Raw genomic sequence first — 13,907 nt, forward strand, 5'->3', positions numbered from 1 at the left:
AAGCACCCAGAGAAAGGAAAATGCTTTGTTTGCTCTGGGCTGTCAACGCCTCCATAAGCGCCACCGAAAGGCTCCCCTGACAGCCCAGAAAAGCCCAAGATAGCCAGGATTAAAGGGGGAATGGCAGGAAACTGGCCGGGCCTTGGTGCCGCTCTCAAATTTGCTGGGAAATTTTTCCGGGCTCGGGTTCTTAAGTAGAAAATGGTTCTTAAGAAGTGGTAAAAAAATCTTGAACATCTGGTTCTTACCTAAAAAAGTTCTTAAGTAGAGGTGTTCTTAGGTAGAGGTACTACTGTATTACTTTCTTTTCCTTCCTCTCAACCTATTCAGTCCTTCTTTATTCTTTCTCCATGACCAAGTCACCTCAGTATATTTCTTCATTCATTAAACATTCATACATTCTTTATATTCTATCTAAATCTTATTTTCCCATACATTAGGCATTCTATTCCCATTATTTTCACTATTTTAATTTTCTTTGGTTATGTTTTTGTTAAACAGACTGTTTTTCCTCTTTCCACTTTTTATATAATATACTCTTTGGACATTGCTTTTTGATAAATAATGTATATATTGGAGCTAGCCAATCAGTGGCCCTGTCTTGGTAGATATTATCATGGAGGCACTGACCTTGTCAAGAGCAGATGCAATTGGCATACTAGCTTAAGCTGGGCAAAGATGCTCCTATTTACATCTTCTAGGGCATCTGCTTCTTGATAAATCCAGATGCACTCACAGACTGCAAACCTGATTCTTTAGGGAAGTGTTGCTCCATTTAAAACAGGTTGCATTACAGTTCCAGAATCCATCTATCACTCTCTCAAGCACTTCTGCCAAAGTTTGGCTTCTTATTATGAAGAATCTTGTCATATCTTCACTGTGTTTAAACTGAAGTGTATCCAAGAACATGTAAGTGTAGAAAGTACATCATTAGAATCTTCTAATCTTAATTAGAATTAATGTAAGAAATTTTTACATAGGAAATTTTGTTCTATCGTCTTTCTTCTAGTCTTAATGTGGTAGATCTTTCATACAGTTTTTTGGAATAGCTGCACTAGAAAAATTAGTGTAGATGTATTAGTAGTGGCAAATTACAACATCTTCTTTGCCATTGAGGCTGTAGTACGTTCTTTAAAATAGGCTCTACCTTCATTGATTTATTCTGAATTTCCTTCACCATTGATGGTTGGCATGCCCATTTTCAATTCCTCTGAACTTCCTGGAAAACCAGCAGGTCTGCCTTGGTTTATCAGCATAGAAAGGCAATAACCTCTCTCATTTCTTTAAAAATATGGACTTCCCTACAATCATAAATCACATTCAGAATTAAATGTTAACTATATTCTCCTAATTAAATAGACAACTTACTCCCCTGAATAGATCATAATTTTAAAAAATGCCCTGCCTGCAATCATTTGGGGTGATAATCCTTTACTTGTCATAGAGGCAGGGGTAGGCTGCTGCCTGGACGGGAGGGAACGCAGTGGGGTAGCGAAAATGGAGCTCTACCCAGAACACCCAATTTGCACTGAAAGATGAAAGAAAATGCAGGATATCCTGCATAAGCCACGCCCACAATATGGTAGTAAAAATTCTGGTAGCCCTTCACTGCATAGAGATAATAATTTTTTAAACTACTAATTTGATAGGAGCCAGTTTGGGGTAGTGGTCAGAGTAAAGGTCAAGTTTTTCCCTGCCCAATCATATCCAACTCTAGAGGGCAGAGCTCATTTCCATTTCTCAGCAGAAGGAAGCCAGCATTGTCTGAAGACATTTCCGTGGTCATATGGTACCATGGCTATACGTTGAGGCCTGAAGCATAGAGAATACTGTTACTTTAACACCAAAGTGGTACCTATTTATCTTTCTATATTGATGTATTTTTGAACTACAGTAATACCTCATGATACGAACTTAATTGGTGCAAGGAGGAGGTTCGTAAGACGAAAGGTTCGTAAGACGAAACATTGTTTCCCATAGGAAACAATGTAAAGTCTATTAATCCGTGCAACAACAAAAAAAAACCCCAAAAAACCGCTGCCGCCCGGCTGTCACCTTTTAAAACAGCCGGGGAGGTGGGGGGGCAGCAGCTGCCACAGCCGCCTCCTCGCCCGCCGCCCGTCCGCCCAGGATGCTGACCTGCTGCCTCGCGGGGAAGCCGGGCAAGAGCGATCTTCTGCCCGCCATGGGCGAGCGGCGGGGAGTCGCCCATGGCCGGCAGAAGATCGCTCTTGCCCGGCTTCACCGCGAGGCATCAGGTCAGCAAGAGCGATCTTCTGCCGGCCATTGGCGACTCCCCGCCGCTCGCCCATGGCCGGCAGAAGATCGCTCTTGCCCGGCTTCCCCGCGAGGTTTCCCCCCCCCCCCCGCCGCCGCCCGCTGGCTGCGAGCGCTCTGCCAGGCGGCCAAGAAGCATTCAGGGCGAAGTCACTTCGCCCTGAATGCTTCTTGGCCGCCTGGCAGAGCGCTCGCAGCCTGCTCAGCCTTGCCTCGGCCTTTGTGCGCGGCTTGTCCCGACAGGCCCCCACCCCAGCACTTTGAATCCCGCCGCTTCTGATGAAGACGGGCGGCGCGGAAGCCAGGGGCTGTGGCAGCTCGCCCCGCCCACCGCCCGTATCCAGCAGAAGCGGCAGGATTCAAAGTGCTGGGATGGGGGTGTCCCGACAGTCCCCATCCCAGCACTTTGAATCCAGCAGCTTCTGATGAAGACGGGCGGCGCGGAAGCCAGGGGCTGTGGCAGCTCGCCCCGCCCACCGCCCGTATCCAGCAGAAGCGGCAGGATTCAAAGTGCTGGGATGGGGGTGTCCCGACAGTCCCCATCCCAGCACTTTGAATCCAGCAGCTTCTGATGAAGACGGGCGGCACGGAAGCCAGGGGCTGTGGCAGCTCGCCCCGCCCACCGCCCGTATCCAGCAGAAGCGGCAGGATTCAAAGTGCTGGGATGGGGGTGTCCCGACAGTCCCCATCCCAGCACTTTGAATCCAGCAGCTTCTGATGAAGACGGGCGGCGCGGAAGCCAGGGGCTGTGGCAGCTCGCCCCGCCCACCGCCCGTATCCAGCAGAAGCGGCAGGATTCAAAGTGCTGGGATGGGGGTGTCCCGACAGTCCCCATCCCAGCACTTTGAATCCAGCAGCTTCTGATGAAGACGGGCGGCGCGGAAGCCAGGGGCTGTGGCAGCTCGCCCCGCCCACCGCCCGTCTTCATCAGAAGCTGCTGGATTCAAAGTGCTGAGATGGGGACTGTCGTGACACCCCCATCCCAGCACTTTGAATCCCGCCGGCCAAGAGCACTCGGGCAGAAGCTTCCCCCTCATCGCCTGTGTCTGGCAGAAGCTTCTGCCCGAGTCCTCTTGGCTGGCGGGATTCAAAGTGCTGGGGTAGGAGGTGTCCCGACAGCCCCCCCCCCCCACCCCAGTGCTTCGCCTCCCGCTGGGCAAGAGCGCTCGGGTGGCAGCCCCCGCTCCCCCGGCACAAAGCTAACCCCGCCCCCTGGGCAGCCAGAAGGCTCCTTTGGGAAGGCGGCCGCAGGGGTAGGAGGTGGAGAGGCAGGATAACTTTGCGCCGCTTCGGAGCCCGTTTCTTTCCTGCTGCCACTATCTCCTTGAAGGTTTTCCCAACGATGCGCTGCGCTGGGCTCCGAAGTGGTGCAAAGTTCTCCCTGCCTCCTCTGCGGTTGGGAGGCTCCTTGGGGAAGGTGGCTAGGCTTAGCAGATCAAGCCGCGCCTCCTGGATCAAGCCGCACCTCCCGGGCCTTCCGTCACTGAGCCTCGCCGGCCCGGAAAATCGCAACCCGTGTTGCCTGCGGCGTCGAGGGAAACCGAGCCAGGAGCCGCGGTGATGCTGCTCTCGGCTTGGCCTCCCTCGCCGCCGCAGGCAACACGGGCTGTGATTTTCCGGGCCGGCCAGGCTCAGCGGATCAAGCCGCGCCTCCTGTCACTGAGCCTCGCCAGCCCGGAAAATCGCAGCCCGTGTTGCCTGCGGCTGCGAGGGAAATCGAGCCAGGAGCCGCGGTGATGCTGCTCTCGGCTTGGCCTCCCTCGCCGCCGCAGGCAAAACGGGCTGCGATTTTCCAGGCCGGCCAGGCTCAGTGACGGAAGGCCCGGGAGGCGCGGCTTGATCCACTGAGTGGATCAAGCCGCGCCTCCCATCACTGAGCCTCGCCGCCCCGGAAAATCGCAGCCCGTGTTGCCTGCGGCATCGAGGGAAACCGAGCCAGGAGCTGCGGTGATGCTGCTCTCGGCTTGGCCTCCCTCCCCGCCGCAGGCAACATGGGCTGCGATTTTCCGGGCTGCTCAGCAGATCAAGCCGCGCCTTCCTGATCAAGCCGCGCCTCCTGTCACAGCCTCGCCGGCCCGGAAAATCGCAGCCCGTGTTGCCTGCGGCTGCGAGGGAAACCGAGCCAGGAGCCGCAGTGATGCTGCTCTCGGCTTGGCCTCCCCGCCGCAGGCAACACGGGCTGCGATTTTCCGGGCCGCTCAGCGGATCAAGCCGCGCCTCCCGTCACAGCCTCGCCGGCCCGGAAAATCGGAGCCCGTGTTGCCTGCGGCTGCGAGGGAAACCGAGCCAGGAGCCGCGGTGATGCTGCTCTCGGCTTGGCCTCCCTCCCCGCCGCAGGCAACACGGGCTGCGATTTTCCGGGCCGCTCAGCGGATCAAGCCGCGCCTCCCTGATCAAGCCGCGCCTCCTGTCACAGCCTCGCCGGCCCGGAAAATCACAGCCCGTGTTGCCTGCGGCTGCGGGGAAAACCGAGCCAGGAGCCGCGGTGATGCTGCTCTCGGTTTGGCCTCACTCGCCGCCGCAGGCAACACGAGCTGCAATTTTCCGGGCCGCTGAGTGGATCAAGCCGCGCCTCCCATCACTGAGCCTCGCCGGCTCAGTGACGGAAAGCCCAGGAGGCACGGCTTGATCCACTGAGCCTGGCCGGCCCGAAAGTTCGCAACGCACGTTGCCTGCGGCGGCGAGGGAAGCCAAGCAGTCGGACGCACCCTCGCCGCCGCGCCCAGCCGCTGCCCGCCCCGTCCTAGCCTGAGCCGGGCCCGTTCGGTCACGCCTCGCCCGCCGCCCGCCCGATCCTGCGCCTCCTGCTTCCCCCCCCCAAGCCAAAAATACAAAGGCGGTCTGCTCCATGCTGCTCCGCCCTGCCTGTCATGCGGCAGCAGACCGTCTTTGTGTTTTTCACTGAGGGGGGAGCAGGAGGACCTTCCTGACTCCCTTCCCCAGCGCCGGACCTCCTGCCTTCCCTCCCAGCCAAAAACCCAAAGCGGCCTCCTGAACGTTTTCCGTCTTACCAACCTGCTGCCGCCGCCGCCGAGAAGCCCCGCAGCCCGGCTGTCACCTTTTAAAACAGCCGGGTGGCTTCCCAGCAGCCTCCCGAACGCCAAACCCGAACTTCCGGGTTCAGCTTCGGGAGGCTGCTGGGAAGCCCCCCGGCTGTTTTAAAAGGTGACAGCCGGGCTGCGGGGCTTCCCAGCAGCCTCCGGAATGCCGAACCCGGAAGTTCGGGTTTGGCGTTCGTAAGACGAAAAATGTTCGTAAGAAGAGGCCAAAATTTTCTGAACCCCGGGTTCGTATCACGGGTTGTTCGTAAGACGAGGGGTTCGTATCTTGAGGTACCACTGTACTAGGCTTGCAGGATCTGGGGCAAGTAAGAGGAGCTTATTTCATTCATGCGGCGCTTGGGTCTCAAACCCAAGCTATCAGCTTTCTAGGGATTACTCCAGGAAGTAACCAGGGGAAGAGCCTTCTCTGTGGGGGCCCCGACCCTCTGGAACCAGCTCCCCCCTGAGATTAGGATTGCCCCCACCCTCCCTGCCTTTCGTAAACTCCTTAAGACCCACCTTTGCCGTCAGGCATGGGGGAACTAAAACACCTCCCCCTTGCCCATGTTGTTTTGTTGATTGATTGACTGTGTGCCTGTTTTTTATATATACTGTTTTTTATGAGATTATTAATTTCAATTGGAATCTGGATGGGTGGGCATTGGATTTGGTATTGTGTACTGTACTGTTTTTTATTATTGTTGTGAGCCGCCCCGAGTTTGCGGAGAGGGGCGGCATATAAATCCAATAAACCTAAACCTAAACCTTGAGTCCACATTGATTTGAAGATATCTCCCTCCCCCCAAAAAACCCACTCTAATCTTAGGGATCCCTGAGGCAAACTACTGAATACTACCACTCTCTCAAATATCACATTTTTTTTTAAAAAAAGGCCAGCCTTAATTTCTGGCCAGAAGGAGAAACAATCCAAATGGTGTATGACCTATGAGCAACAATTTGCCACCAGTCATAGCTCTATTCAGTATAACAGCTGAAGGATAATATGCTTCCTCTACCATAGAAGGGCTATCTTACCAGAACTTTTATTCCTTTAATTGGCAGACAGCTTACTTTGAGGAGTATCCTGATATCAGATCCAGCAGCAGTCCTTTGATTCTCTATTTTCTCTGGTATTTTCAGTTTGTAGGTTAACTCATGAGATACTCCAGCCTCCATGCCCAAGGCCTCACTCTTTACACCCAGACTAAAATAGATAAGGGCAATGCGGGATATATTGGTGAAGGACCATATTAGAATATAAGAATTTACCAGGGAAATATGTTTGGTATCCAGAAGGATCAAAAAAACAATCTCCTATTCTAAATTCAATAACTCATAATAATAAACTATGGCCAAAACATGTAAATATTTATCTGTTATGGCATTGCTTAATTGTTTTTAGAGTATTATGTGTAAATATCATTATATTTAGCATAATTACAAATAATACATGATCATCTTTGGTGGTTTCTATGTGAAAGTACTTTTCATTAATAAAATGTTTTCATTTTTCATTAATCAAAATGCAATGCCAATTCATTCACAAGTAGTTGATGATGGGGTAATTTTATTAGTTTTTCAGAATGCAGTTTGGGCGGAAAACCAATGTATTGAGGCAATGCTTTCCTTGTATTTTTCTTCCCTTTTAAATAGTAGTTTGGGCATCAGAATCTAATTGTAATTCATTTTAGCTCCCCAAATCTTAATGTTTGGGACTGAGCCAACAATTTCAGGATGATTTGTTAGGTACTTAAGTTGAAGAACCTTTAAACTGGAGATGAGTGGACAAAAGTTAGATAGGAAGGGGCATTCTGTACAATTTGTCCTAGGACAATTGTGCATTTCCTTGTAAAGAGAAAGTGTCAACTCTTGATATTAGTGAGAAGCATTGAGGTGTTCTGTGTTTAGGAAGTCTCTATAAAACTGATTTACGGTACTACCTGAACAAAAAGGAGAAATCCATAGAAAGAAACATGACTATGTATTTGTCCTAATACTTTAAAGAGATTTTCTTTTTGCTGTGGTTAACTTCTTCAAAATATAATTTGTTTTTAGTACCGGTAGTCAGAGTAAAATTTTAAAGTGCTTCTCAAATGCTTTGTGTAATATCTAAATCCTGATATTCAGAAAACTTATCTATATTTGTATGTATATAATTGTTATTTCTAGTAAATGAACTGGAATCGTTACTGAGTTCCCAGAATGCTCTTCTATCAAAATTAAAAGAAGAATGTTGTCAATTAGCAAAGAAGTTTGAACATGTCACTGAAAGAAATAGGTAAAGAAAGTCTGTAATTTTGCATATGAAGCTATTGGAATGTATTGAGTCTTCCTTATTATTTGTAAGTGCTGAATAATGCTGCTTCCCACAGTAGGACAGCATGTTAATTGCTATGGACTTTGGCTGTCAGTGATCTTTAATCTCTTCCCTTCCATCTCCTACTGCCCCTGAACACATTTAATATGTGGACAAAAGCACATGCTGATTACAGCCAATATATAGTATAGACATTATATGCTCATACTAATGAGCATCTATATTTGATCTGTATCAATATATAATTAGTGTATAATCTGTGTGTGTATGTATCTCTGCCTCTCTTTGTGTGTCTCTGTTTCTCTCTCTCTGTCTCTCTCTCTGTTTTTGTGTGTGGTGTATGGTAAGTGTGTGTGCTTCTTCCTAGCCCATACTACAAAAAGAATTGGTGATTCCTAATTGAAAAGAGTGAGCAAGAAGTTTGTGAAGTTTGTGGGGCTTAGAAGTGTTGCCTTTGTCATGGTCAGACCATTTTCTACTACGGCTTGACTTCCTGGCTCTAATCCTCCCCCGCACAGAGGCGGAACCGACTAGGTGGTTCTGCCCCGGATGCCAGATGGACCCAGGCAGCTTTTCGAGGGCGCTTGGGGTTATACCAGATGCACTTGTCCACAGTTCGGCAGAGTCTCTTGCCGTGGCCTGGAATAATTATCTAGGCCCTCAACAGTTGGGTTTCAGGCCCGGCTACAGCACGGAAACCGCTTTGGTCGTGTTTATGGATGATTTCTGGCGGGCCCGGGAAAGGAGTTTATCCTCTGTCCTGGTGCTTCTTGACCTCTCAGCGGCTTTCGATACCATCGACCATGGTATCCTTCTGCACCGGCTGGAGGGGTTGGGAGTGGGAGGCACTGTCCTTCAGTGGTTCTCCTCCTACCTGTTCTGTCTGGGTGCCCCCAGACTTCAACACCAACTGGAAAAAACAGCCAGACACGCTGGTACAAACAAAGGCACTTTATAGTTTGAAAAATAAACACAGAGAAAAACCTGTTCTTCCCAACAGGCAGGCTATGAGACTTCACAGCAGAGTCCTGACAGCCAGACAATACAGCAGACTTCTTGCTGGCACACCCACCACTGTAGAGAATAAGACCCACACCTTTTCCCCCCAAGGTTTCAGTATTCAAAGTCACAAACCAGAATTCCAAGACGCCAAAGATCACAGCCAGGTCCCAGGACTCCCAAAGATAATACTCCACAAGCCAGGAAGGGTGGGTCTGCCTTTTCAGCCTTTCCGGAGAGCACCACACCCAAACCCAGCTGTTGCCTCTTTAGTGCTGAAAGTACCTGGCTAATTGTCCCCTTCGTTGTGTTGCTCTTCTCTGCCGGAGATCGATGATTGCTTGTGCATTTTCATCTAAGGAATCCAGGCTGCTTGCTGGGGAGAGCTCCCCCTCGGGGGACTCTGGCTGTCCTCCCTCTCCCTCAGCCTGAGATTCCTCCTCTCCGTCTGCCTGAACCTCCTGTTCCTCATCCTCCCCCTCTGAGCAGGAAGCCGGCAGAGGATCAGCCATTCCCTGAGGGGCCTCAGACGGAATCACAACACTACCTCTCCGGTCGGTCACAGTCAGTGTTAGTGGGGGGTCAGAGGTCGACCTCTAGATTTCTCCCTTGTGGGGTGCCTCAGGGGTCGGTCCTCTCCTCCCTGCTATTTAATATCTACATGAAACCGCTGGGTGAGATCATCCAGGGGCATGGGTTGAGGTATCATCAGTATGCTGATGATATCCAGCTGTACATCTTTACCCCATGTCCAGTCAACGAAGCAGTGGAAGTGATGTGCCGGTCCCTGGTGGCTATTAGGGTCTGGATGGGTGTCAACAGACTCAAACTGAACCCTGATAAGACGAAGTGGCTATGGGTTTTGCTTCCCAAGGACAATTCCATCTGTCCGTCCATTACCCTGGGGGAGGAATTATTGACCCCCTCAGAGAGGGTTCGCAACTTGGGCGTCCTCCTCAATCCACAGCTTACATTAGAGAACCATCTTTCAGCTGTGGCAAGGGGGGCATTTGCCAAGGTTCGCCTGGTGCACCAGTTGTGGCCCTACCTGGACCGGGAGTCACTGCTCACTGTCATTCATGCCCTCATCACCACTAGGTTTGACTACTGTAATGCTCTCTACATGGGGCTACCTCTGAAGAGTGTTCGGAAACTTCAGATCGTGCAGAATGCAGCTGCGAGAGCAATCATGGGCTTCCCCAGGTATGCCCATGTTACACCAACATTCCGCAGTCTGCATTGGTTGCCGATCAGTTTCTGGTCACAATTCAAAGTGTTGGTTATGACCTATCATGGCCTTCATGGCATCGGACCAGAATATCTCCAGGACTGCCTTCTGCCGCATGAATCCCAGCGACCGGTTAGGTCCCACAGAGTTGGCCTTCTCCGAGTCCCGTCAATGAAACAATGTCGTCTGGCAGGTCCCAAGGGAAGAGCCTTCTCTGTGGCGGCCCTGACCCTCTAGAACCAACTCCCCCCCTAGATTAGGATTGCCCCTACCCTTCTTGCCTTTCGCAAACTCCTTAAAACCCATCTCTGTTGTCAGGCATGGGGAAATTGATTCCCCTGGGCCTTTCCATTTTATGGGATGTATGACTGTTTTTATATTAAGGGTTTTAAACTGTTTTTAATCATTGGATTTGTACTGTGTGTTGTTGTTTTGAGCCGCTCCAAGTCTCCAGAGAGGGGCGGCATACAAATCTAAATAATAATAATAATAATAATAATAACAACAACAACAACAACAACAACAACAACAACAATAAAAATCATGCCAGTTATAATCACAATATATGTGCAATATCAGCTTTTTTAAAAATTCCCACTTTTATTAACTAAATTAACTGAATAATTTTAATATAGTATGAGTTGTACATTGTTAATCTTGTGTCTACATTACTTAAACACAAGGACAGATGTAAATCAGTTCTTGAATAAAGTTGTTTCTGAGGTACTTATTCTTGGGGTAGAGATGGATAATTAAATACATAAGGAATTATTTATCCATTTTGCACCCTGCATATTTATTTATGAATATGCTCCCTATATGTCACCCATGGGGAAAAACATAGGTATCTGATTCAGATTAAGTTACAAACATTAAAGAGATAATTATTTGTACAGTTGGGCATTGATATGCTATTGCTACACTTAGGTATTTCTTTACCTGTACCTTATGCTAATCATGTTAATCTGAATGGAAGTGGGACATTTAACGAAATGTTGTAGTATGAAGTGCTTTTCTATACAGCCGAGCCATCTCTGTCTATCTTTTTCTCCTCCACTGTTTTTCTCCTCCACTATCATTCCCCAAGTTTGCATTGAAGACTGATGCCCATTCTTGTGGAGAGAGAAGGGAGTTGTAATTCTTATCTGGAAAGAACATATACCTTTATAGAATAGTCTACCCCACCATTAGTGCTTATAGCTTGTGCCTCACTTGTGCCTTGAAATTACAGAATAATCTCCAGGGCACTGTTCTTGCAATAATTATTAGCAACTTTGTGAATGGAGCAGCAGAGCATTCTGCAACTGAGAATTATATTTAGAGTGATTAATTAATCTGATAACTTGTCAGTATTCATGGTTAATTCATTCTGAAACTGCTTCTTTATTAATATTTGCATTGGGCAATAAATAATTTGCTGGTAAAATTAATGATTGTGTATGAAATGGTTTTAAATTGGAAAAATGTAATAAATAATGTATGTTTCTTATTAACTATGTCATGAATGTATACTGCTCAAAAAAAAATAAGGGGAACACTCAAATAACATCCTAGATCTGAATGAATGAAACATTCTCATTGACTATTTCATTTGCACAACTATTCCATTTGCACAAAAGCATGTGAAATTGACTGTCAATCAATGTTGCTTCCTAAGTGGACAGTTTGATTTCATAGAAGTTTGATTTCATAGAAGTTATATTCTGTTTTTTAAGTGTTCCCTTTATTTTTTTGAGCAGTGTATATTCTAAATGCTAAAAGATTCCTTCAAGATTATTTGGAATATAATTAAAAGCTATTTTCCCTCAGATTATACCTCTTAAAATATATCAGTAATTGAGCAATTTTATAAGTATCAGGTACCTGTGTAAACATCATTGTCTAGATTAATGATGCAAATTAAATTACCCTGTTTTCCCCAAAATAAGACATCCCCTGATAATAAGCCCAATCAGGCTTTTGAGTGCATGACAATAGGGCTAAGCACTTTTTTCAGGTTTCAAATAAATATAAGACAGGGTCTTATTTTTGGAGAAACACAGGTACAGTATAGTTAAATGGATTACTACCTTTATTTTTAGGTTTTGGCTTCCTTTGAGGTCTAGGATTATATCTATTTTGGTGCTGTACTATAGTATAATATAGTATAGTATAATTGACATTAACAGACCACTTTGAATTATTTCACGCAACCAAGGAGGCCCAAACAAAGCTTCTTAAATGTTATAATTTTTTAAAATAAAAAAATAAAGTATTGCCCCTATTAAATATATTTATTTCTTTGCACAGTGCTTTTGTTTATTAAAGATTAAAAAGAATTTTTCTACCATTTGAATCAAGTAAAGGATATAATATTTCAAAATATTCCTTGAAATTTTAGTATATTACAGTACTGTTTAAGTTTTGCAAAACATAATGCATTAAGGATTATAGTTCTTGTGGTAAGATTGTCAAGAGGTGAATTATATTGATTAGTATATAGAATACCTTGAGACTGATTCTATCCAGGGTGTGTAAAGATGCAGTTATCTTACACAAATAGATAGCAAACTAGATTTATTGGATTTAGCTGTTACTTTCACTAATCATAATACTGTTGGCAAATTGTTCAGAGGAATCTATAATAGTAAAAAATTAGTTTGAGCAAAATTTTTCCCACATACATAGGTGGATCTTGGACATATTGAACTTACTCCCCTCCAGCTGCACACCTAGCTCTGTATAACACATAGAATTGTAATAATACAATTCTTTAGTGTTTTCTATATGATTTTCCCTCTTTTTTGGATTATCATGCTGTCTAAGGTTTGTGGATTGATGCTTGACGCTGTCTATTGTGTATTTGTGATTTGCGCTTTGTAATTAAGTGCAACAATGGAAGTCCATTGGGTCTCGTTATATATAATGGTTGGTTTAATTTGTTTCACTTCTATCTTGTTAATTGTAAATTGATCATTAAGATTTGAATTCTAATCTGTCACCAGGGTTGAGTGTATTGAAGCTAGAGAAACGATCCTGTTTTTAATCACCGATTATGAGAAACAAATTTTATAATTTTGGTGCACATTGCAGTCCATATATTTTAACACTGTTTTTATGGTGTTATAAATATTGTTAAATGACTTTTAGTGTAGTTTTACTGTTTCCCTATAATGGATAAATTATATTTCCATTTTGGCAACAGTAGGCATCCAACTGTGTGAGTTTAATTGAAGCAAAGAACATGCACCCGGTTGAACTGTTTTTCTGCATGTTCAATTGATGCTGCATTGGATGACTGCAGTCATTACAGTTAAACACCAGGAATGTCTTGCAAAGCTAGAAAATCAGAAGCTAAAACTGATCTTGTGCAGAAAAGTAAGCCACAACTGTGATATCTTTTTCTCTCTCCTAATCTCCATCCAAAGAAATGGAAGCTACTTTACATTTAATTATATTACACTAAAATGCTAAGTTTTTGATTAACAGAAAAACAACGATAGTGAACCAAATATTTTGGGTGAAATTTTTGTATGTCTGTCAAAATTAAACGAACAAAACTGACATTTTAAGCTAAATGTGCATAGAGCGATTTACAACACCCTTGATTTACAACTATTTAGTGTCCATTCGAAGTTACAACAGCACTTTAAAAAGTGTCATGATTATTTTTCACATATTCTTTACAGCATGCCTGTAGTCACGTAACTAAAATTTGGATGCTTGATGATTGGCATGCATTTATAACGGTTGCAGTGTCTCAGGGTCATGTGATCAGCTTTTGTGACTTTCTGACAAGCAAAGCCAAGGGGGAAGCCAGATTCACTTAACAGCCATGTTACTAACTTAACAGCAGCCTTGTTTCATTGAACAAGTGGGGCAGAAATGGTCATAAAACAGGGCAAAACTCACCCTTGGTTAGCAATTTTGAGGTCAAAGGTTGAGAGCTGTATGTATGCTAATTTCTCAATGGCTCAAGATTTATGAATGTTTAATGCTACATTTTGCAGCTTTGGTATTTCAGTAACATTGCAGTGCCTAAGCCACAAAGAAAATATTTGAGTGA

General features: G+C 45.9%; 1 protein-coding gene across 5 annotated transcripts in view; it reads left to right on the forward strand.

Annotated features, from left to right (window-relative positions):
• Positions 1–13,907, forward strand: part of SDCCAG8 (SHH signaling and ciliogenesis regulator SDCCAG8) — a 141,936-nt gene that overhangs the window by 84,465 nt on the left and 43,564 nt on the right. For 4 of the 5 annotated variants that reach the window (XM_070734033.1, XM_070734036.1, XM_070734035.1 and 1 more), the window contains exon 15: positions 7,488–7,596. In XM_070734033.1, coding sequence (XP_070590134.1) covers positions 7,488–7,596 — 109 coding nt within the window. Of the gene's footprint in view, positions 1–7,487; positions 7,597–13,907 lie in introns of those variants that run through there. The other variant, XM_070734038.1, reaches the window with a different exon arrangement.

The sequence above is a fragment of the Erythrolamprus reginae genome, chromosome 1, assembly GCF_031021105.1.
Source record: "Erythrolamprus reginae isolate rEryReg1 chromosome 1, rEryReg1.hap1, whole genome shotgun sequence".
Lineage (NCBI taxonomy): Eukaryota > Metazoa > Chordata > Lepidosauria > Squamata > Dipsadidae > Erythrolamprus > Erythrolamprus reginae.